The sequence below is a fragment of the Neovison vison genome, chromosome 3 (genome assembly GCF_020171115.1).
Source record: "Neovison vison isolate M4711 chromosome 3, ASM_NN_V1, whole genome shotgun sequence".
NCBI lineage: Eukaryota > Metazoa > Chordata > Mammalia > Carnivora > Mustelidae > Neogale > Neogale vison.
In genome coordinates, this window is record NC_058093.1 from 103,677,504 (window position 1) to 103,702,518 (window position 25,015).

A 25,015-nucleotide genomic window follows, 5' to 3' on the forward strand; every position below is an offset into this window, starting at 1 on the left:
GTGAGGGTTCGAGGACAGCAGGATGGCTCCTGGGCCGGAAGGAGTGGCCACCAGTGGTGGGCAGAAGGAACTTCAGGGTCTTCTGGGCCCTTGCCCAAGCGTGCTCTCCTGCCCAGGCTCAAGTAGGAGCTCTGTGCAGGAGTGTTTAAGACCAGGCTTCTACCTCAAGAAAGCGCCTCTGAGGGCTGACCAGGAAATGTGGTCCTGCCTTAGAAGCATGTCCCATGGTGGGATGCCCTCAAGGAGAGAGGGCAGAGCCTTGGAGCCTCGTCAAAGGTGGGGACACTCAAAACGCCCCTCAGGGTCACAGCCTCAAACACACTCGAGAAGGGAGGTGTGGGGAAAGCTCCTTTGCCTTTTTCTTCTCTTCTTTTCCAAACGGCCTTGCCCGCCTCCAGCCTACCCCTCAGGTCAACAGCTTGCACTTGAGCACCTGAGGAGATATACTCTCCAAAGTACATTACCGAGGCCTGTGGTTAATTTTTCAGGAGCTGCTTGCCTTGCTAATGGGCTGGGAAGCCAGCTGAGCCTCCACCCCTGCCTAAGTGCCCAGGCCTCCCCCACCCCTGCCCTGCTTGGGCAGAAAGCCCAGTGCTGCCCTGCTGCCAGGCCCGCCACACCGCCACCGGCTCCTGTGTGTGCTTTGCCAAGGACTCGGGCCTCTGCCGTGGGCCTGGCTTACCTATAATTGTACCTGGTCCTTGCGTGATAAGCCCGGCGAAGCAAAAGTTGTGTCTTACTTCACCTGGAGAACCAGTCACATTCTGAAGTAAGTGCTGCTTGGAAAGACCTCCCAGGGCGTCAAGGCTGATGGGAAAAGGAAACTGGCCTTCTGGGCCTGGAGACTCTGCACCGTCACCACAGCCATCAGGAGGCCGGACCCTGGCCAGCTCTGGCTCTTCCTTCTGTCACCACCAACAGTGGCCTCAATGGGTCTTCACCACACTGTGCCTCGCCAGGCCCCAGGCCAGAGAGCAGGCTGGAGTGTGTGAGTCTCCAAGCCCATTGGCCTGTGACACACACCCCACCCCAACCACACCACCGACCCCCCCGCCAAAAAAAAGAAAGCACCCTGGGTTTTTAGACTGAAATCATTATAGTCTAAGCTCCTACCACCATCTACCCAAAGTAGACCTGCCCAACCCGCACCACTGTTTTGTTGTTGTTGTTGTCGTTTAGTGTTTCGCAGAAGACCGCCTGCAAGGGCTCCGGCGCCACGCCCTTTCCCCAGCGTCTGGTCTTGCCTCCACATGGCCCATGACCACATGAGGTGGCCATGTGCCCACCTGTGTAGGATTGGCTCTTGCCCCAGAAATCACTGCTGCCTCCGCTTGACAGGGGACAGAATCCCCAGTGGCCTCCAGTGCAGTCAGGCCCAGTGTATCCAGGCAAAATATCCCACAAAGTTTGGCGTTCCCCCAAGTCCAGAGCTCCGGGCTCACACAACTGGCAGGCTGACCTAGTCACTCCAGTCGCCCTGCCTATACCAGTGTGACTCCCTGGAATAGAAGGGCAGGCCAGGGGCCCCGGGGGAGAGGTGCATCTTAATCAGCAGAACTCTGAGCTTTCAGGCCTAGAGGGGACCTCCTTGCCCAAAGCTGAGGCCCCCTCATTTTCCACCCTGGGGGAATGACTGGCTAATGGAATGGGCATTCTCTGCAGCCAAAAAGCCACCCAGGGTGCAGTCTGGCCTGGACCCTGGCTGACTCAAGAAAAGAGCAACAAGTACCCACCTTAAAGGCAGGCTTTCGGCCCTTCGTGAGAACCATTGCAGAAAACCTGCCAAGCACCAGGCGCTGGGTCCGAGGATGGAGGGGTAGCCTGGGGCTTACACATTAAGCAGGCCTAGGCCCCATTACTGCAGAGGTCTGGAGGCTCCATGCAGCCCCATGCCCACACAAACACACACACACACACACAGGGGGGCACAGCATTGGAGCTGGCAGCTGTGGGGAAAGGGCGTGGAGTTAGCCTCGGGCAGCCTTGGGCCAAATTCTGTTTCTCCTACCACCAGCTGTGCATTCTCCAAAACTCCCTGTCCTTTCCTAAGGAATGAGGATATTGACCCAAACCAGACCATCCGGGCCTGGAATCTTCCTCTCCCGTGTCCCCTCAATACCCCTGGCGTCTTCTTGTACGGTGGGGCATAGACATGGGGGCATAGACATTCACAGTCTATGTGAATGACATTCACCGATTCACAGTCTCCTGTCTAAGCCCTCTGAGAAGGGACTGTGTGGAGCAGAGGGAAAGTGGTGGGCCTCTCCCTGTGACATCCTCAGAGGCCTTAGGCAAAGTCAGAAATGACAGGGGCACCCCATCCCCCACCAGCTGCCATCCCAGGGCACCCAGCCTAAGGCCAGCTTCATTTGCATGTTGTTTGCATAAATTTGCATAAGCACTGTATACGTGTATCTTGTAGCCAATTAATTCATTCAGGCATCACTGCATTCCAGGAAAGGGCACCAGGAGAGACGCAGCCCTGTGGGCTTCAGTGTCAAAAGGGCACCCACAGCCCCTGCCCCATCCCACCCCCCTCCCAGCACAGAAAACATCTACCCTAGGCCTGCACCTCCCCTCTCCCAGCACCTGCTGACCCTGAACCCTGACTGCCTTGGCAGAGACCATCAGAATTTAGTTTCCTGGGGAGACCAGATTCTTGACACCCTCCATCCTCCCCTACTCTTCAGAGGCCCTAATTTAACCAAAGGAGAATCCTAGCTGTGGAGGGGACTTTTGGGATTTCTACCACATGAATGGTCAACCTGATCCCACCTATAGATAGATAAGAAGGCCCCTGCTCCAGATAAGGAAGGGGTGGGACACACACCCAGCCTTGACCTAGGTCCTCACCCCACAAAGGCATCTGCAGAGACCTCAGGCTCCTCTGGGCATTTGCAACCCACTGCATTTTACCTCTGGGGGAATGGAGGTCTGAGGAGGAGGGGGGTCTTGGCTAAGGTCATGGTGGCTGGGGCAAAACTGGAGCTGACATCCTCATGCACCCAGCAAAAGTGGAGAGTATGCCCGGGAGGCTGTAGGCGTTACAGAACAGTTTCCAGAATCAGAGCAGCCAGATGGGCCTGGAGCAGAAGTGGGGAGACAGGGGTCCCTCCCATCCTTCCTTCCACCCTGGGGGAATGAAGGTTTCTGGAACTTCAGGAAAGACTGTGACCCTGAATGAGAGAGTGGAGGGAAGACTGGGCCTTGCTGCCATCAAATCAGGCCCTCAGGCCAGCTGAAGGGACAGAGTGCACCAAGGGTCCTAGGACTCTCTTTCCACCCCATCTTCCACCCTGCTTCTAGATCAGGGCCAAGGTAGGACCTGTAGTCTGCAGTCCCACCCTTGGCCTAGGCCCAGGGGATTGACTGTGGCAGAGGACAAGCAGCCAAGGGAATCTAGGTGAGGGGAGATAGGGACTTAACATGAGTACCTCTGTACTTAGCTTACTGCTCCGCTTCATCATCCCCATTTCACAGATACGTTGAGCTGGCAGCAGTGGGAGGCTCAGCAAGGGGAGATTTGATGGTGAGCTCCATGGCAGAGCATAGCCAAGTCTCCTGATTCCCAGACTTGGGTGTCACAGCACCCGCCGACCTCTGGGACAAGGGACGAAGGAGGGGTAGGCATTCATCACCTACTGGTTCCCTGCCATGAGGTCAGAGGAGACAGGGTTCCCTGAGCACTTCTCAGAGGAGGAGAGGATCTAGATCATGACACAGGACGAAGGAAGAAGACTTTTCCAAAAGGGAAGATGGGGCCTGCCAAGAAGTATATTTCTTATGGAACTGGGCTTTTCAGTGGCCTGTCTTCCTTTCCCTGAACACACTTTCTTTTCCTCTCAGATTGGCTGGCAGCATTTTAATGGTCACCCACTAAGGGCCAGGCACTCATCTGGAAATTTCTCACTTCATTCTCACATCACCTGAGGCGGCATATTCTCTCAGATTACTGCTGAGGAGATCAGGGCTCTGTGGGGACACCCCATCTGAACCCAGGTCAGTGTGTTTCTTTATCCTCAAGATGCCTCCAGAGACCAGGCCCGGCCCTCTCCTCATCCCAGGAGACCCCTTGGCCGGCTGACTGTGGCTCCTAGCCTTTGGCATAGAACTGCGATCCCAGCAAACATTTGAAGGTGGCTCTGAGGATGACGACACACTTGCGTGCGTGTCAGTGAAACCAGCACTAGGCCAGAGAGAAGTAGGCTCTTGGCAGCCTTGCTGGCGTTCCACAGACCTGCTCCAGGCTCTGCAAACCTCAGGGGGACATAGCCCCATGCAGCTGCCACCCCTGTGGAGGCTGGGGACAGCTGATGGAACCTCACTGAGGCATGGCAGGCACCGTGAGGAGTGTTGGGGACAGAATCCCCCGCTGTGGCTCATGTCCCCTCTGTCACACCACATGGACTGCCCCTGTTCCGTGCCCAGCACCACGCTGGCCCCAGTCCTGGGCACTAATGGGAGTCACCAAAGGGGTGCTGGCCACTGCCCACAGGAGCCTTCCACCTAGCGAGGCAAAGGTAGTAGAAAGATCCAGGAGTTGGGCTGCTGTTATTTCCTCAGTGCATGAGGCCAAGCAGGTCCCCTCCCCCATCTAAAGAATGGAGCAGATCCCAGTCACCTGGCAGGAGCCAGTGAAGCTTATGGGGGGTGATTTAAACGTGGCCCAGCGCCGGCCTCAAGGTGGGACCTCAACCAATGTCCTTTGCCTTCCCTCACTTTTCCTGGAGAACCAAGACTCAGGAAACAGAAGGGATCAGGTTGAAACACAGTGGGAGGGGAGGGGTGGGGAGGGCTTATCTCTGCCGCTAACAGCTAAACGCAGTGTGTTTGTAGATGAGCCTGAGGTCAGTGACCCCCCACCTCTGCCTTGCAGAGCTGTGACTCTCCCAGTCTGTGAGTCTCCTCGGCAGAGTCTATCCTCCGCCTACCCCCTGCACCAAGTGAGCCGAGTGTGTATCACCAGGCAGAAGGAGCAGCACGTGGAGAGATGGCGGACGAGGCCTCGGGGGCACAGGATCCCTCCACCCCAGGCTGTGGGGAGTCCCCTGGCATGAAGGACAGGACCTTGCACCCGCCATCAGGTGAGACAGACATGGGGATGGACCAAGCAGAAACGGGGGCGGGGGGGGGAGGCATGGTGTGAGCACCTTATCATGAGTTCCCCCCTCCATGTGACCCCTGCCTGGTGGGATTTGCTTTCCTTGGTGATGCCTGGCTACACTGAAGGGCACATCCTTCTCCCCAGCCCTCCGTCCCCTTCTCAAAATTAAAGCAGAGGACGTGCTGTAACCTTGCTCTTGCCGGGAAAGGGTGATGGCTGCTGAGGGGGAGAAAGGTCTAGCCATGGCCGCACCCAGGTGTTTCCTATTTAGTTTACTTACACAACTGACTTTTTCCAAAAGCAGCTGAAGATAGCTTATTGTAAACTTGACGCCAAAAAAGTCACGGACTATGGGAGAATAAAGCAGAACTTAAGTATATTCAATGAGGATCCTACAGTCCATGACTGTGGGTCTGAGTATCCTAGCCACCACAGTAAAACAAGAACTAAAATCAGTTATTGGAAAGGAGTAAGCGTACTCAGCTAACATTTTTCTTCTTGAAGCTTTATATAATAGGCATTGAGTGTTGTGAAGGGCAGAATCATTTAATCCCTATTTACAAAAATTCAGAAGCAGATTAAGTCAGGCCGTTGGGCTCATAAGAACCCCTGGGAAAGCAAAGCGCAGTATTAAAGTGCCATCCGCCAAGGCGGAGTGTAGCCTGGACTAGGCTTCTGATCCTCAGCTTTGGCCCAGGAGTTCAAGGACTTACTGCTTTCCTGGGCACCGTAGACCAGGGCATTCTCAAACTTGACGGTGCCCATAATCTCTGGCGGGTCTGGTTAAAATGCACATCTGATTCGGGATGTGGGGGGCGGGGCTGGGATTCTGTTAATTTTAAACCCTCTCCGAGGCCATCACATGCATCACCTTTGGAGCAAGGGGCTAAAACCCAGATTTCTCCAGCTGTGTGCCTTTTGTAAACTCCCCCAACTTAAAGGCGAAGTATGCTCCTATAGACCCACAAGGAGGACCCGCTTCTGGGCTCATTGAATGTTCCCTGGAGTTACTGGGGCAGCTTCCTACATTCTCATTGGCCACTGGTGGTCTGGTCACAAGCCAAGACACTTGACGTTACACAGCGAGTTAAGTGCCTACTATGTGCTAGTGAGCTCCCTGAGAGAAATGGTTGCTCCCACCTACCCCATCCCCCGCCCATTATTCACACTCCCCCTTTAGCGCTTGCCTTTAGAATCTTCTCCATGCTCCTGTCCTGGCCACAGTTAAATCTCCTGGGGATACACAGATCATTACACGGAGCTCAGAGCGCTTTTCCTCTCGGGAGGGCTCACATTTCAACAGAGGACTGGAAGAAGGGCAGCCTTAGGCCAGAGCACTAAGCTCCGGGGTACTGCACTGGGGCCCCAGGGCTCTGGAAGGCACCTTCACCATGCCATACAATATTTGTTCGAAATAAGGTGCCAAGTAGAGACCGTTTGTGAACTTCAATCCCAGGTCCCAAGCACACTTTGCCAGCTTGCTTCCCCATTCCGTGCCTCTTCTCACAGACCATTCTTACCATTGACTGCTGCTTCAGCTCTGGGTGGCTCCCACATGGTTTGACCCATTGGTCACCACTGTGGCAGAGAAATTCTTTCATTTGCCCAGATCACCATCAGGATCGAGCACCAGAATTGCAGCCTCGTTTCCTCCCTCACGAGAGAGGGAGTAGCAACCTGTGCCCAGAGGCGGGCCTGGCCCCCAGCCATCAGAGTACTGAGCACATGGCTTCTCGTGGCCATCTCTTCACAGTCAATTAAGGGTGTTTATTTTGTGAAATGGATGTGCTCTGTCCTAGCCTATAAATTTTGGATCAATCTAAGAAGCTGAGAGGGCACAACGTTCTTCTCTCTGGCCCAAGAAGGCAGTGAGCCTCTAGATTCTCTTCCTGGATGCTCTTGTCTTCTGAGCCAGAGGGCAAGCCTCGTCTTCAGAGAAAAGGGCCATCTCAGGAGGCTGACACTAGGGGCTTCATGAAGAGAATACTGGGCAACTCTAGGCCCAGACATGCTTCTGTGCACGTACTGGACACTTTCTCTATTCCAGTAACACGCTGGCTCTGGGGTAGTCAAGAACTGGGGGGGATGTTTCCCAGAGATGCTGAGGGAGGGGAAGAAGGGTAAGAATGGGAGATATAGTCACTGAGCTATGTGCCAGGCACCACACTGGGCACTGAGAATACAGACGTCAATGAGGCAGAGCTAGCTCCCTGCCCCAGGGAGCTCACATTTCTGTGGGAGCAGACAGTTAAGACACAACAAACGGGAAAAGTATGTTTCACGGCATGTTAGAAGAGAAAGCTTTCAAAAAGCAGTAAAGAAATAGGACATGGTACCTGGATGGGGGATGGGGGAGGATGGGGCGGGTTTCATGGAGATGACGCTATTTCTGCAAGGACCTGAAGGAGGCCCTTCACACCTGAAGGAGTGCCACCGGGACAACCAGGGGAGAGGTAACAGCTGGGCAGAGGTAACAGCAAGGGCTGTGGCCTGAGGACCCTGCCTGATCTGTTTGAGGGGAGGAGAGGAGGCCACCAGGAGAGGATGGGGTGTGGGTGGAGCAGAGAAGTAACACGAGCTGCCAAATGTCTGGAAAGAACGGCTCTGACTTCTTCTGACTGCTCTGCCCTTGGCCTGATCAGACGCGAGGCTGGCGCAGAGGAGGTGCTCAGTCAGTGTCAACGCACTGTCCTCCCCCCTAGGTCAGGACAGAGCTCCTCTGCTTCCAGGAGCTTGGCCCTCAAAGGATTCAGGAAACATTTCCCGAGCCCGCACCCACATCAGACCCCTTGACAGACAAGCTGCTCCCAATCCTGGTGGGAGATACAGACCCGCAAAGCACCAAGATCAGTGGAGTAGGTGGTGCTCTCTCCACCTACACCTTGGCGTTCACCGACCTCCCTCCCTGTCTCCCTCAGGCCCCCGGTGTTCTCTTGTAGAAGTTCACATTCCCCTTCGGACGTTCCTCCCTCTATATTCCTGTGTCAGGCCAGCCTTCATCTCTCTCTCTCTCCAACTCATGGGAAGCCCCACGTAGAGGGATGCTGGATGGATCCAAGGGTCCTTCCAAGAAGGCTAGAACACCTCTGAGTGCCTCAATCTCCTTGTGCTGCTCGCTAGCACTGCAGGAAGGATGCTCAGAGATTGCCATCAGCCAGAGATACTTAAAAAGCACCACTGTGTGTGTGTGTGGTGGGGGGGTGCACCAAAGGGGGTTAGGAACAGGCTCCTGTCTTCTTAAAGTTTACCACCCACTACGGCAGCAAACCACCATCCAAGGGCAGGGGTGAGGCATTGGGTTCCCAGATCCCCAATGCATGGGACATGGTGTGGTATGGCAGGGTTCCCTGAGTGGGGAGCTCCGAGAGGGTGTTGCCCTGGGGCAGGATGGAGCAAAAGGAGGCAGGAGGGAATCTGGGCCTTGAAGAGAGCTGTGAGCGGGGAGTATTCTAGGTGGGAGGTGAGCAAGCATAGGTATTCATGGGTGGATCTCAGGGAGGGCAGAGGTGGGAGTGGGGAGAAGAGACCCTTCCCAGCAGCATTCCCCACCACTGTGGAGGAAGGTCAGAACTCTGCCTCTTCACCCTCTGTTAGGCTCTGTGGGGGTCCATTTGTAGGGTTTAGTCCCCAGAGTCGGGCCTCCTGACTCAGATAACCCTCTCTAGGGCTTATCTCTCCTGCCCTGCTGGGCTCCTGGGAATAATCTAAAGGTGCTGGTGGAATATGCCCCCCAGGCATTTTCTAGATGGAGTCCCAAGGGTCTGCCCCAGTCAGTCTCCCAGAAGATGAGGGACCTTAATGCCAACGGGACCCTGCCTAACCAGAGCCCCTATCTCATCCCCTGTGAAGGGAAGGGAGTAAGTCAGCAGCGCCCAGCCTTGAGGTGAGGTTGGAGGTGAGAAAAGGCTTCAGGAGGGTGCACACACCTCTAGAAAGACACCCCAAACACCTGTGCTGTGCTGTGATACCACCCACAGGGGGCAAGGGAGGGCAGCAGGCAGTGTCTGGGTCACCTTTTTTCAGGGGCAGGGGAGTGCCTAGGAGATCTAGACAGGAAAGCAAACCCCGTGGTCCCCAGCAGCTCCTCCTAAGCTCCCTCCACCAGCTCCCAGGTCTTGAAACCCCGGGGACAGTGGTCGAGGATTAAAGGCCTACCCCATGTACGGACAAGGCACGGAAAAGTGCCAGGGCCACAGTGCCTTGGATGCTGCCTTGTCGAGAAGGGGTTTCTATTGCCTGCTGCTTCTGTGGCGGAAAAGAAGGAAGCGGTTTCCAGTCTGACACCTCGGTCTCTTGCCATCTGTGCAAACCTGACCAACCAGTTACCCTCGATTATAAAATGGCAGTGGATTTGAGGTGTCCCCCAGATTAAGGAAGTCACCCTGGCCTCCACGCCCTCATTGTCCCGGATAAGTGGCAGCCCGGAGTCCTGCATACTTTAGCCCCTTCAGGAAGGAGGGGACGCAGATCAGGAAGTGGGCGGGCTGGCTCTGAACGTCGGGCCGGGGGCGGAAGGTCAGCGGTGGCCGCCGCAGCCTGGGCTGCAGGGCCAGACTGCGATGGGGGGCCCTGCAGCTCCCCGATTGCGGCCTTGGGGTACGTGGCCGAGGCGGATAAGCAGCTGCGGGCTGGCGGGCGGCCACCTCCCCCCGCAGGTCCGTCCCCGCGGAAGGGCGGGGCGCGGAGAGAGGAGGAGCCTCGGGGCCGGGCCACCGCCTCCAACGCGGACCTTCAGCCGCCGCCGCGGCTCCGAGCGGCGGGCCGGACTGGTGAGTGACCCCCTCCGCCGCGTCGTAGCCAGGCTGTGGACTGTGCCCCGCCCGGGACCCCCGCCCCGGCGGCTCCCCGCTGCGCCCCCCGCCACTGCCGCTCGGGGGCCCCGGCGCCGCCACGCGTCTGCAGGCGACCGGGGCCGCGGGGACGGAGCCACCACGTGCGCCCGGCGGCAGAGAACCCAGATCCCCGGCCCCCGGGGACGCCGGCCGCGTGCGCGGGGTTGGGAGGCAGGGCCAGGGGCGCTCCGCGGGGGGCGGGACTAGGGAGAGCAGGCGTCCGGACCCAGGCTGAAGCGTTGCGCGCCCGCCGAGGGCACGGGTCCCGGGTTCCCGAGGCTCTGGCCGACCAGTATCCGGGGAGGGCGGGGAGCGGGGGCGGGACCTTACCGTCAGGCCTCCCATCGGCTTCACAGCCCCAAGCAGAGCTGGCGACAAGGGCGGGGGCGCCCGACCTTGAACTGGAAGAGGCCAGGCTGACCATTGCCCGCTCTTGCCCGGCAAACTTAACCCTCCTGTCCATTTTCCCGAAATTTGGGGGCAAGGGTGTGGTTAGAACTTTAGGGCACTCTGGGTAGATAAAGGGGAAGGTACTGAGCTAATGTCGTTTTGGGGGCCAGGAGGCCAAAACCCGGGAGAAAATGCGGGCAGGTCGTCCTGGAGCCCTGGCGGAGGGCACAGAAAGGCCTCCCAGGTGTCCAGGGAGACTTCGGAAACAGGCTCCAGAAGCGGGGTTCTGGAAATAGCCCCAGGGAAGTATTTCTGTCCATCAGGGTGCAGTGATGATATAATTAATAGCAGACATTTAGTGTGCATTTATCTGTGCCAGACAGCTTGCTTTGCACACACTGTCCCAGTTAATCCTCAAGGCAGGAAGGCAGCGCCATCATCTTGTTCCACATGGGGAAACTGAGCCTCAGAGAGCATGGATATTTGGCAAAAACACACAGGTAGCAAGTTGCCGAAATAGGGATTTGCACCTGGGTTTATCTGACTGGCGAGCCCAGGGCAGCCTGCCGGTGGGACAGACAGGACATGTTCTCAGAGGTGGCATTGCGGAGAAGGTGGTGCTGGGGTCCAGGATAGCCACAAACCCAAACGGTCTCACGTGTATGTGTCCCTTCAGTCACCTGCATGATTTGTTAAAAACACAGATGCCTAGATCCTCCCCACGTCTGACTGAATCTGAGTCTGCATGAAACCCCCTGCACCCAGCCAGGAGCACCTGGAGGACTGTCTTCCTCATCTCTGAGCCTGTCGCTCTCCCTCCTGGCCTACAGAGACTGCGGGGGAGGGGTGATGGGAGTGCAGCTTGGAGCAGGTGTTTGATCATCAACTGATGGATAAATGGCCTTAGTGGAGCAGGGAGCATCCCTGGGGTACAGAAGGGAAGGAGACCTTGAATGATGGGCCAGTTGGCCTCAGCCAGGCAACCTAGGAGGATGGGCCTGGAGTCAGCATGGGGTGACGCTGGCCTCTAAGTCTGCAGGGAGCTCAGTCCAGGCCACCTATTTCCTAGAGGGTTGGACAGGCAGTCCCAACCCTGCTGTCTTCCCTAGGATCTGTGGGCGCTCTAGGACAAACAGGTGAAATGTCCTCCCATTCATGTTTCCTGTCCTTGCCCTGTGGCCCTTCCCTCCTTGCACTTATCAGAGTACTGGGCAGGGCTCCAAAATAGTTAAAAAGTGAGAGTTAATGACTATAGTGCAAAGCTGCACACCTAAACCGAGGAACTGGCAGACTGTAGCTGAGAGCCTCTGGCTTCGCAGTCCCATGGAATGAGTCGGAACCCCAGCTCTTTCCCATGTGACTTTGACCAAGTCCTCACAACTCCCTGTACTCCCTCCATCTGTAAAACCTTGCTAAGGACGCTGAGCCCGATACATCTGTAAGACAGTGATGATAATGTCTGCCTGGGGGATTAGCTGTGTCAAGTGCTGAGTTTTAGGAGTGCAGTAAATTAAATATCAGAGCCCACCCTCTTCCCCCAGGGATTGGAGCGTTTATCAGCTGGGCACCTTCTAGGTTCATTGCTCTTCTATTCCCAGCCCCCTCAGTTCCCTAGAGAAGGTGGTTAAGGCCCGGAGAGTGGCTGCTGCTTTGTTGCAAAGCTGGCCACGGGCCCATGCCTCAAGGCTCCCTGCTTGTTGTCCTGGCCAGAGTCTTCCAGACTGGGAGAAAAGTCTGTGCTCCTGCTTCATTCCCTGGCCAGTCAGCAAAAAGAACATCTCGGTGGCCAGGGTGATTTTCAGGCACACTGGGAAGGGCCAGGGAAGCAATTGATTGAGTGATGTCCAGGCTCCCTGGGGCTGGATCTCCCCCGCTTCCTGCCCTCCCCACCCGTGTAGTGGCCAAGACTAGCTTGGCGGGTCGGTCCTGGCTGCGTCAGATGGGCACTCCATGAAATTGCTTCCTAGCCCCTGGACCCAGATTGGGCCTCTTGCTTTAAAACAAAGAAGCTCGCCTTTTTAAACAGTTATTAGAACCTGAGGTCAAGCAGCCTCTTTTCATCCCTCCTGGGGGTTAGTGGGACGTGTGCCTCTTTTTCCCACTCATATTCTATCTTTGCCAGCACAGCCCCAGTCCAGGAGGCTATGGGGGTTACGGAACTTAGAGGTGGGAGAGAAGAGGTGGGGAAGGGCCACTCGAGGTGGTTTTTAAACATTCAGCTACAGAATTCTCCCTTCCTCCTGCTGCCCTCTGCAGCTGGGCCCACCAGCCATCCAGGCTCCCCAGACGTCTGCACAGCCACCTTCACATCCTTGGCATGCCACGGGCACGCCTTGGATCACACCTGAAATGACAGTCATCATCCCTGAACACTCAGTACCCCACATGCCAGGCCCTGGGCCGAGCGCATTATAACTGTGAGCTCATTTGAACCTTCAGCTCTCTTGGGAATTGGGTAATATTTTTCTCCTGACGGTATAAACTTCCCGAGGAAACACTAGGCTTCAGTCCATTCTTCCCCCCCAAAACTTCAGGCTCCTAACCACTACCTATACATGCTTGTCCAAATTCTGCCTCATTTATTCATTCAACAAACATTTCCCAGAACCAACTGGGTGCCAGGTACTTGAGAGGGAATCGGCTAGGGGTGAGCGGGCTGCCGGGCAGGATTGGGGACTGCTCAGTCGCAGTATCACAAAGGCCCTCATGGTCACTTCATCCCAGGGCAGAAGGGTTAGGCAACCCTCCCCCTCACACGTGGAACACGGTCACTGGACAGTTAGTTGCACAGCTGTTCCTGATCAGTCTGTCCTCCTCAGTCACCACAGTCACCTGGCAGATTGTGGGACAGGTGGGCGCCAACTGTCCTGTGATCAGGCAGTAACTTCTTCCACCTTTCTCTCCCGCTTCCTGGGAGCCAGGTGGGATGTAAGCAGTCACGTTCTTAAGCTTTCCAGAGCTATCCCACTAGATTAAACTGTAGAAGGTAGAGCCCCGAGATGTAGAAACTCAATCACAGGGAAATGTAAAGGCATTTGGGGACTGGGGAATGGGGCGGTCTCCGTTCCGGGTGGGGGGTGGGGGGAACAGCAGGTGTCCCAAAGTCGGGGTGTGGAGGTCTCTGCTGGATGAGCCTTGACTGCCACATGTGTTTGTGGTATGGCCATCAGGGTGTCCGGAGGGTGGGCTCGGCATGTCCCAGCCTGCCTGGCAGTCGGGACGAGGGTCTCTCTGAAGGTCAGTCATTCCGGGCTCATGGTGGAAGGATGTTGGCTGTGACATGGGCCCTCTGGGTGTAGTCTGTGCCAAGACAGGGACAAGAAAGGCACAGACATGCGGCATCACTTAAGGTGGCCTTTTGGAATGGGAGGGGCCCGTGCTGGGTCAGGGTTGGGGAGCCAGTCACCACTGTCCGATGAAACAGCCCTGACCAGAGGTGGGACTAGGGCTCTGGTGGTTGGTCCATGCAGATGGCTTCCGGCTGGCCGTTCCTATGGAACGGAAGGAAAAGAGCCTGTGCTGGGCGGGACAGCCAAGGATTGTGCTGGGGTTGGGGACTTCTGTCCAGGAAAGCTCTGCCCTCCGGATGTTCCTGGACTGGAGAGCTGACAGTGACCCGTTGTGTGCTGCCTGTTGGGCCTGTCTGTCCTCCTGTAAACTTCGCTCCAGTGCTTCAGTGTTCTGATCTGCCAGGGCTGTGTGTGGCAAAGGTAGAGCGGGAGCTCAGGGCATAGCTGAGGGCTCACTGACAGCCCCAGGACATGGGGGAATCAAAGCCAGCCTGGACCTCTCAGAATCATGGGCATGTCCCTGTCCACTCACACCTGGAGCATTTGCTTTCATAAGAAATGGTGAGGTCCTGAGGGTTGCCTGGGTGGCTCAGTCAGTTAAGTGCCTGCCTCAGGCTCAGGTCATGATCCCAGAGTCCTGGGATTGAGCCCCGCATCAGGTTACTTACTCAGTGGGAAACCTGCTTTTCTCCCTCTCCCTCAGCTTGCAGCTCCCCCTGCTTGTGCTTGCTCTCTCTCTGGTAAATGAATAAATAAAATCTTGAAAGGGAGGGAGGGAGGAAGGAAGGGTGGATGGATGCATGAGGTCCTGACAGTACAGCTTCTCCAAGGGGATGGGAGACCACCCAGAAGTTTGAGGAGACAAGAGAATGCAGAGCTCACCCCAGCTACTGAATCGGGAGTGCTGGGGCTGCCCCAAACCTGCAGCCTGAGAACCCCCCCTGGACCCCACAGGCACCTATGCACTCCCAGTGAGCAGATAACCATGAGCAGGGGTGGGGATACCTAGGGGTACAGGGCACCAGGTCCCTGCCTTGGGGAGCCTACAGTCTCACTGGGAAGCTGAGTGGCCATCCAGAGTACCAGCAGGCAGCAGAGGGAGATTCTGGGGTAACAGTCAGTGAGCGGCCCACAGCAAAGCACAGGAAAGGTGTAAACCAAAATGTGGTTTGGGGGGCTTTCATGTTCACTGTTTAACTGAATGATCAGAACAGAGAGAGAAAGGCATCTGGGCAAGGTCACACTGCAATCTGTGTGCCCTGATTTATGCTGGACACTGGGGATTCAAGAATACCCCTGCCGGGACGCCTGGGTGGCTCAGTTGGTTAAGCAGCTGCTTTCAGCTCAGGTCATGATCCCAGCGTCCTGGGATCGAGTCCCGCATCGGGCTCCTTGCTCAGCAGGAAGCCTGCTTACCTCTGCCTCTGCCTGCCATTCTGTCTGCCTGTGCTCCCTCTCTCTCCCTCTCTCTCTCTGACAAATAAATAAATAAAATCTTAAAAAAAAAAAAAAAAAGAATACCCCTGCCTATGGGAGGTGTCTCTCTGGCCAAAGAGACAGGACACAGACACAGCAGTTAGACGACTGTGCAGCCCCTGTTCTGCCACTTGTAATAACAGAGTGACCTGCCCAGAGCCGGGTGGTTCTCAAAATGCAGGGTTACTCAAAACCTCCATTTTCCAAGATCACCAGTTTTCAAACAAGTGGAAAGCTGTAGAATATACTTGTCCTAAGACTGGACATGGTATAATTAACTTCGATGACTAAAAAAAAGACTCCAAACCTCTTCCTGCCCTCTGGTCTGCCAGCGTGGCCTCTGGGGTCACCAGAAAAGCCTTCAGCAGGAGGCAGGCTCACGCCCATCCTGGCTTCGCCCTTGTGGCAGCGCGGTCTTCTGTCTGTGGGTCCTTCTGTCTGTCCTTCTCCCCACTGTGGGCACTGACTAGCAAGGACGACCATGGAAGCTTTGTTGGCGCAGAAACTCTGAGAAAATGATCACGAAGCCAATGCCAGCCACGGTGATTGCGGTAAATTACCCCCACGGCAATTGACAAATTGCTGCTTTCTGCAGCCATTATGTTTGGCTTTGTAACCTGAAGAGTAAACGCACCTCCCTCCCTCCCTCTCTCTCTCACACAGATACACAGAAACAGAAACACACACACACACACACACACACGCACACACACGGGGAGTAAGCGCACCCCTCTCTCTCTCTCTCTCTCTCTCTCTCTCTGTGGGGAGTAAAACGCACCTCCCCACCACCACACATGCACACACGGGGCGTAAACGCACCTCCCTCCTTCCCTCCCTCCCTCCCTCTCTCTCTCACACACACACATACACACACACACACACACACACACAGGGAGGCAGCCTCCACCTGGCCTAGATGGGGCATCCTGGGTTTTGCTGGCTGTCCTGCCTCAGTTCCTGTGGCCAAGACACTGGAGTCTGAGCCACTCATTATCCCCAGTGAGGTTTCCTCCCCAAACAGGAAGTATCAGCCAGAACGGCTCTCTTGCTGTGCACTCGGTAACCGGGCATCAGCCACTGCTCCCAGTCCAGGAGCCGGTCCCCGTGGCCAGGAGCTGGAGTGTAAGCTCAGGAGGGCAGTAGCCCAGCGGGTCCCTTGCCTCGGAGGGTCAGCTTGAGCCCTGACTTCAAAGACAGAGTCAGGCTGCCCATACATCAGAGGGAGCCCTAAGCAAGAGGCAGTGGCCTGGATCACAGCGGGGTTGCCGGGGGACTCAGGCTTCAGACGCTGGCGTTGGCCACATGTCACAGCAGCCTGCTGTCGGTAAGTCTGGGCAGGGCACGGGTCGACCGTGGCATGGGATGGCATGTGGGCCTCTCCCCGCCGACGCCGCCAACCCCTGGCCTGCTTCCTTGTGCCTCAGCGTCTCAGGGAGTCGGAAGAATTAGGGCTTCGCGGCCTCGGTGCAGGCACCCCTGATTGGGAACTGGCCGCAAAGAGAGCAGCGTCATGGAGTTCTTGCCAAAGTAAAGCGGGAAATATGATCATCCATGCATGAAGTCGGGAACCTTCTTGCAAAGTAAAGGGTTTGAGGATCTATCACACATGGTGCCTTTGGCTAGTAAGAGCGATGGCTTTGTGGGTTCTGGTGTATTTAAAAAAAAAAAAAAAGATGTTTACAGTGCAGGTCTGTGAAAGGCTGGCCCACTGGGAACCATAAATTTTACTTACTGGTAACCATTTCTGGGTTGGTTTAGCACAGACCTGCTGCTGTAAGTAATCGAACCGGATTTTTCTAGAATGATTAAGAAATCTAGATGTTTGTAAAGAGCCCTATAAATTATTCATTCATGTCTATTTTGCAAAGCATTGTGGTGATAGACCTCTCTTTTTTTGTCACACTAAACTTGCTGGTATATGTACTTGTGTGTGGATGAGCATGTGTGTGTGTGTTTGTGTGTGTGCCCGAGCTTTTTCTGTTCTCTTTTGTAGGAGTTGTCAGCCTTCCTTTTAGAAATAATAATGATTTTTTTATGATGTCTAAATAATGATTCCAGGCAGTATTACAAGAAATATAACAGTAAAATGTTTGTTAAGAGTCCATCAGAAAGGAAAAATGGCCACAGAGAACATAGAAATGGACCAATTAAGATGTGTGTGGCTGTAATCCAGCTTTTAAACCCTGATTTGAGACTGGCATCCTTTATCCTGTCCCCCCACCCCCCGACCCTCAGGTCAGCCCTGAAGGTTCGGAGGGTGGGGTGCCTGGAGTCAGGTGGAGCCTTGCTCTTGCCTCCTGAACCCCCAGCTGGAGAGAGGGAGGGCCTGGGACCTGAGCTGCTGTGGTTTAGAAGCTAGGATAGAGGGCGGTCCCGGGTTTGCAGAAATAGCTGAGAATGAGAGGCTGGAAAGTCTAAGTTTGGGCAGCTCAACAGGGCAGAGGAAAGCCACGAGGAAGGGAGCAGACCACCCCAGAGCCCCATGTGACCAGGTGACCAGCTATTAGTCATTCCCACAGCAATGAGCTGCCTGGCCTCACTACCTTAGAGGCAGCCTGAGTCCCGAAACTGGCTGGGACTAGGGCCAGAGCCAGCTCTGGGACCTTACGGAAGTCCTAACTGGACCTCAGTTTTCTCATCTGTAAAATGGAAGTAACGATAGCCTTCCACAGGCCACACCCCGAGATTGCAAGTGCAGGGGCAGATCTCCATGGTGTGAGTCTGGCCACGTCTCCCCATGACTGCTGTTCCATGATTGCAGGTGTGCTACGTGTCAAGCCCAGGCTAGATGCTGGGATGGGACCGCCCAGCACGGACCTTACTGCCCCGGGGAGGCCCAGAATTTCTACACGATGTGGCTTTAGGGGCTGTCACATGGAGGGAAGGGGGAACTAGGGGACTTCCCTTAAGCTACTTCTCTTTGCATAGTAAGTAGCCTGCTTTTTACTTGGATTGTTTATTTCAGATTCATACGACAGGAAAGGTCTTACAGAAACTGTTATTCTTTTTACCTGCATGGGAAATGTGAATGATTTCTCTCAAAGGGAATTAGTTTTAATGTCAACATTAGCACCTGGGTGTGGGATGATGGACACTGGGGTGGGGGGATCCAGGACCTCACCACCATCCACGCCTTGGACCTCTAAGGGAAAGTACCCACCCTTGTATGCTGGTCCCATCTTGGAACCCCTGCCGAGTCAAGAGAACTGGGGTGGGTGGGGGGGTTCGTTCTGTCTCGAACAAGAGGTACCGTGAGGGCTTCATGGAAAAGGTAGCCTTTCTGCTGGACCTTGAATTTTGTCATTTGGAGGGAAGGGGACTTCCAGGCAAAAAGATTACATCTGTGTCCAGAAAAAAGCATGTGGTGTGAGTGGGGAGGCCACAACGGGGCCTTGTCAGCCCCCGGACACCCCTGCTTCATGGAGACTGGGCAGACCATCTCGAATGGTTATTCCCCCCACCAAACCCCCTCCAGGCTCAAAAGCCCACAGGCCCTGGAGCCATTGATCCAGCATTCCTGAAACCCTCTTCCGTGGGAACCCACATACTAGGCTGTACCCTGATAGGGCTCACAGCTGCTGTTTGATTTTCTACTTTGGCCAGAGCTGCATGAGGCTCTTTGTGTTTTTCTGTTTATTTCCAATGTTTAAACTCATCTGTACATAAGTCTTCTGTGTGATTAAGTGTATCGAATAGCGAAATGCCTGACCAGGTCTAACAACAGGATCGGGGCCGTGGTAAGGGTTAGAAAGTCGTGATATTTAATCACCACTGAGTATAAGCAGGCCCATTAGGTCCCGAGGAGAACAACCAATGACTTCTGAATATGCTCTGGCCCTATGCTCTGAATATCCTTCTGCCCCAGAAACTAGCGGTTGAGTCATTTAAGCCACAAAAATTAATTGAGCACCTAGTCGGTGCCAGGTCCCAGGCTAGGTGCTAGGGACATAGAAATGAGTATGAAGTGGCCCATATTGATGGAAAAGCAAACCAGCATGTGCCGTCAATGGTCCCATGCCAATGCAAAGTAAGCCCAGAGTGTGAGATCCCCTCCATTTTAAGGGTCTGGGACGAAGTCAGGAGGTCTCCCAAGGCTGCCTGGACCAGCCTTTTGAGCTCTCAGGGATTCTTGCCAAAGTTAGAGGTCTGCAAAGAGCCAGCCCATGGTGGGTGGGTGGGAAGTCAGTGCAGGACCTTACCCATATTTGGAGACTGGAGGCTGACTTCAGTGTCCCTTGGAGCCCAGAAGAAGATGCTGCAGAAGGACTGGGAGGGCCTCTTCGAGGCTTCTTTGATAAAGTGTCCCATTGGCTGGACAAAGCAGGAGAAGCATGCATCTATCCCCAACCAGGCCAGTGAGGCAGGCTGAGTTCCTTGGCCAAAGCCCCTGGAGCTGCCCTGGTTTGTCTTAGCAGCTTCTGCCCCTTTCCCTGCCTCCACACCTCCTCCTGCCCAGGAACAGAGGGCTCTAATCTCTGATTCTGCACACCTACACCATGGCAAGGGGAGAGGGGTCTGGGGCTGCCAGAGTCCATGAGACCCATCTGGCCCCGGGCTCTGTGGCTCCAGGTATCCCTAGAAAGCAAGAAGGCACCTAAGCCCAGACGCTGAGACTGCAGATTCAGCTGCTGCTGCCTGATAGCCTCCAGCCTGGCTGGATAAACCAGCCCGTAGGGAGCTGGCTGCCCCACGTGCCAGCACCCTGACCTCACTGGGTAGAGATAAGCCACTCTCTGTCTCCCACAGCGCCTGGGCATGCCCTCGTGTGAGCACTTTTCTCCTCACCACAGGCTGTAGCTGGCCTTTCCTTAAAGAGCCCCAAGAGGATAGACTGTTTTCTGGCTCCCTGCCAGAATACCTACTGGGGACATAGTAGGTTTTCAGGGAATATCAAATGAGGACGTTTTTCAGGATTGGTAGGACCAACTATTGTGTAACACTGCACAGGTTGTGCACTGCACAATTCCAGAAGTTACTATTCACATGGATTACAGTGTGGATGGGGGCCCCTGAGGTTGGGCAGCATGAGGACCTTAAGGGCTTGAGTGTCTTCTCTGCTTCAAGCCGCTAGCCTTGGTGCTGACCATGTGGACTTCCCCACCCCCCTCCACTCCTCCTAACCAGCGCGGACCATCATCCTTCCTGTGTGAGGGCCATGAGTGGTAATGAACTGGTCCACTGAACGCTTCTTCCCAGCTTCGCTGTCAAATTGAGGTAGCGGAAGAGCCCTGGATGCTGAATCAGGCCATCTGAATTCTTGGCCAGCCAGGTAACTGGAAGATGTCCCCAGTCAAGGTGTTGGGGGCTCCTGGGTCCCCAGAATCTGTATGGGGACAGCCCAGTGCTGCCCTCTCTTTACCCTCCAGCTGCAGTGGGTCTGGTGACCCATGTCGGGGTGGGGGAGGGGCCATGGGAGCACTTCATGGAGAGTTTGCCTCATGGACTCAGGGAGTAATGTTTCCATGGCCCTGACCCCCTTCTCCCCGGAAGGACCTAGCTCTGGGCGGCCAAGGGGGCTGCAGGGGTGAGGCATGGGCACCTAACCCTCAGGGCTGGGAGGAGCACAGGGAGAGAGCACTGGTATGAGCGGTCCCAGGGGGGCAGGGAGGACTTACGGAGGAGACAGGTGAAGAGCTGGGCCTGACTATAAAAACCCAGGAAAAAAATCGAACCTGGAGTGGTTCACCCTTCACACAGCACCTTTTGCAAAGGTATCCTGCAGTCATTTTCAAAGCGTGGTCCTGGAGCAGCAGCGTCAGAAATTCTGAGGATGGAGCCCAGCAATGAGTTTAGCAAGCCCTCCAGATGACCCCGGTGAGGCTCAGGTTTGACCCGATAGGGGTTGGGTGCTGGGCTAACAAAAGTGAGTTTGATTCACTTCCCATGCGTGAGGAGCTTAGAGTCCGGGGAGAGGGCAGACTGGAGAGAAAGCAATGCGGTCAGTGGGAAGGGGGCTGTTCTCAGGGCTGTGGAAGCAAGAGAAGCAGCTGGTGCAGGTTTGATCCAGGAGCTGGTGGTCCTGATGAGGAAGGGGGTCTGGGGACACCAGTGGCATGATGACTGTTCCTTGGGGGGAGCTGGTTGTTGGGACTAGCCATCCTTGGAGAGCTCAGGAAGCCCACAGCCTGGTCCCAGACCACTCTGGTGCCCCACTGCTGACCCCAGCCTCTCCCTCCTGTCCTCCCCATCCCTATTCCACCGCCTCCTCTTCTCCCCACTCCCTGAACCCCAAAGAGCCTTAGGTCCCTCCCTACAATTGCCTTTGTGGGAAATGTGTGCATAGCTCCAGGCCATTATCTCAGAGCACATTTTTAGAAAATTTCAGAATAAATTTTTCCATTCAGCAGAGAACGCCATGTATTGATTTGTGCATGTCTATTCCTGCTTTACACAGAGAGAAGGTTTTCAAAAATCCTGGACAGGAAGGAACAAAATGAAAAGGCAGTGAATTGAACAGGTTTGGATCGTGCACTTTGCTGATCCGTATAATCCTCAGAAGTCTCCTTTAAGTAGGTATTGTTACTCTGTAGTACAGATAAGGAAACCGAAGCTCAGAGAGGTAAAGGGACTTGCTGAGGCCACCCTGCAAGTAAGGGGTAGGGCTGCAATCTGACCCCAGCTCTCTCTGAGCCTGTGTTCTTGCTGGCCTGCCTTGCAGTTTATCAAGGCCACTGAACCTGCATAAGTCGGAAACATCCAGCTGCTTCCTCAGCCCCTGTTCTGATGGATGCGCTCAGGGGAGCCAGCCTAGCCCACTCAGACAGGCTCCCAGTGACCCTGATGGCACCCCGGGTATGCTCCTCTCCCTCATTAAGGAGGGGATGCATTTGATGGGGGAACAAGGAACGGATCCAATCTATTGCTGGCAGATTCGTGGCTAGGTGCCAGTTTCCAGCTGTGTGTCCTTATAAAAACCCTCTGCCATTGGCGAGAGTAGCAGAAGATGCTTCCATACCCTCTCTCATTGGCATGCTTTGGCCTTGTTCATGGATGCATCCCGGGAGCTGGAAGGGCAGGCCTCAGACCTCGGCACCTTCCTCGTGTGACGTGCACCATGGCCCTCGGTGACTTGTCTGCTTGCATGGGTTGGAGCTCAGAGCGGGAGCTGTATGAGCAAAACCTACAGGGTCCACCCAGAAGCCAGAGGACCAGCCTGTGGCACTGCTCCCCTACAACAGTTATTAATAGTGTTGACTACACACTTAATTTTCTAGAGGACGCGGGGCCGAGAAACTCAGATATATGGGACACAACCAGGGAATAACTTAGAACCACCGGCACTGATGTCACGGGACCCATGCTCTAAGCTCATAAGGAGGCCTTGGAGTCCCATGCAAAGCAAGTTTACTGTTTGTTCACACACATCAGGCTGTACTATCTCAGTTTCCTTTTTTTTAGGTTTTATTTATTTGTTAGGGGGAGAGTGAGAGAGCACAAGGAGGAGGAAGCAGCAGGGAGAGGGAGAAGCAGGCTCCCCACTGAGCAAGGAGCCTGATGCAGGTCTTGATCTCAGGACCCCAGGATCATGACCCAAACCCAAGGCAGACACTTAACCAACTGAGCCACCCAGGCATCCTTCAGTTTCTTCTTTTTTTAAATAGCAACTTCACTGAGCTATAATTCACCCACCATACAACTCCCCCATTTCGAGTATATAACCCCGTGGTTTTTAGTGTATTCACGGAGTTGGGCGGCTCTCACCACAGTCCATTTTAGAATCCTGTCATCACCTCCAAGAAGAAACCCTGTACTGTGAGCACTTTCTGTACCCCCACAGCAGCCCCCTTTCAAGGCAACCACTAATCTACTTCTGTCTTCGTAGACTTGCCTCTTATAGGCATTTCATATAAATGGAGTCATACGGCGTGCGGCCTTTGTGATTGGCTTCTTTCATTTAGTCTACTGGCTCCAAGATTCAGGGTTCCCTAGCCCCATAGCCGTGCTACCTTGCTGTTTGTTGCTGAATGATACTCTGTTGTGATGTGATGGATGAAGCCATCCGTTGTGATGTGATGGATGAAGCCATCCAAGGGGGTATGAAGTGGCCTGTCATGCTTTAATTCGTTGTCCCTGGGGGCTCACGAGGCTGAGCATCTTCGCCTGTTCCTCATGACGATTTGTGTATCTTCGTGGGAGAAACGTGGATCCAACTCCTTTGCGCATGGTCATATAGGTTATTTGTCTTTTAGGGATCGAGTTGTAAGAGTTCTTTATATATTTGGGAGCAAGCCCCGTTATCAGATCAATGATTTGCAAATTTTTTCTCCCATTCTGTGGGCTGTCTTTGTGCTTTCTCAGCGGTGTGTGGCCTGTACTTTGTCCACAGCAGGACCTGGGAGGGCTTTAAGAGCAAGTGGGCAGAGAGCAAGCCGTGATCAATGTCCTGACAACCAGGGATGATTTAAACCTGTAAACTTATGAAAGGGTTTTACAAAAACGAGGACAAAACCCAAGGACATTCCATCCTTGCTGTTTGGGGTGATGCCAGGGTGCTCAGTGAGGATCTGACTGCTTCTCTTGAAATACGCACTGCATTTTGGAAGAATTTTTGGTCCCCAAGGATAAGCAGAGTAAGTTTTGAAGCTGTGAGATCCAGGATGTTTGCCTTTCTTCAGAAATATACACGAAACCTCCATGATGCCCCCAGCACAGGGCTGGATTGCAGAGTTAACAGCCGTGCAACCGAACGTGGCAGTCTCTCCCTTGCCAAAGCTGACAGGAGGGTAGAGCAGCTCAAGTGAGCCTAGGAGCCACCAGGTGAGGGCTTGCAAGTCCCCAGCTGCTGAGCAAGGCCCTGGGTGCATGTGGCCCCCAGCTGTCCCAGGAGGGAACCTGGGCAGTTATTGGTGCCTTTGGGCTCAGGTCTCTAGGATGGATATGGGGCTTCCCTGGATTGTAAAGGATCATTCCCTGGGGCCAACAAGAATACTTAGAGTTTCTTTAATGTTTAGCCTTATCCTTTCACATTGACATTTATGTTAACATAGGATTTATTCTGTGCATAACATTATACAACACAAATTACGTTTTCAATATATTTATCTTACAAGTAAACATAGCAGTAATAGGAGGAATGTGTCTTCCCCAACCCTCAAATTTAATTTTACTGACTAGATAAAACCTAAACAAAGTTAGAAGATAACGGTGGGCCTCTTGAGATTAAGAGCTGTACCCTAGTTCTTTCTGGGTCTCCAGGGACGGCTAGGGCCGGAGATGTTGGCTTAAGTCAGCCTCTGCGTGGGAGAGGGTGGAAGGCACCCTATCCCACCCACAAACCACCTCTCCTCCATCCAGCCGCAAGGTGCCACAGCTAGCCATCCCACCCCCCCACCCCCATGTGACCCCTCCCTGACCCCTTCCGAGACAGGGACTGCGCTAGCCACGTGAGCCTGAGGGTTGGCCCTCGCAGAAGAGGCTGTCAGGCTGTCCGTGGCGTGACTGGCCACCATTAGTGGCCTGCCTGAGAGTAAGCAGGAGTGGGTGGGAGTGGGCAGAAGCAGGCAGGCAGGCCAGAGGACCCCACATGACTCCCAGCCACAAACACAGCCCGTGCCATGACCTTGCCGGGAAGTGGGAGGGAACACGCAAGCCTGGGCAAACACCCAGAGGGGATGAGGACCTGTGGTCTGTGCCACTTTCTGCACAACGGAGCCTCAGTGCGGGTTTTGTCCGCTGCTTGGTGGGGAGCGGCGGGGGTGGGGCACGAGGCAGGAGGACGGGTCTGTGCACAGGCCCCAGCAGGCCCCAGCCTGCCATCCCCACTCCAGCTGTAATTTGATCCCCCCCTCCCTCCGCCAGTTCTGTAAATAGAACCACCAGGGAGCCAGGGCCCAGCCAGAATCAGTCCCTCACCTTAGGGCCCAGAGGACAGGACAGGCGACAGGGCTCCGCTGGCCCCACGCCACCCCCCATCCTGGGCCTCT

The 25,015-nt window shown here is 54.8% G+C and overlaps 1 protein-coding gene across 2 annotated transcripts in view; it reads left to right on the forward strand.

Annotated features, from left to right (window-relative positions):
• The first annotated feature begins 4,842 nt into the window (after positions 1-4,842).
• The window catches only part of STEAP3 (STEAP3 metalloreductase), a 48,877-nt gene continuing 28,704 nt past the window's right edge, over positions 4,843-25,015 (forward strand). Inside the window, exon 1 of one of the 2 annotated variants that reach the window (XM_044242608.1) lies at positions 4,843-5,084. In XM_044242608.1, the coding sequence (XP_044098543.1) occupies positions 4,991-5,084 (94 nt within the window). In that variant the 5' untranslated portion in view covers positions 4,843-4,990. Of the gene's footprint in view, positions 5,085-16,329; positions 16,417-25,015 lie in introns of those variants that run through there. The other variant, XM_044242609.1, reaches the window with a different exon arrangement.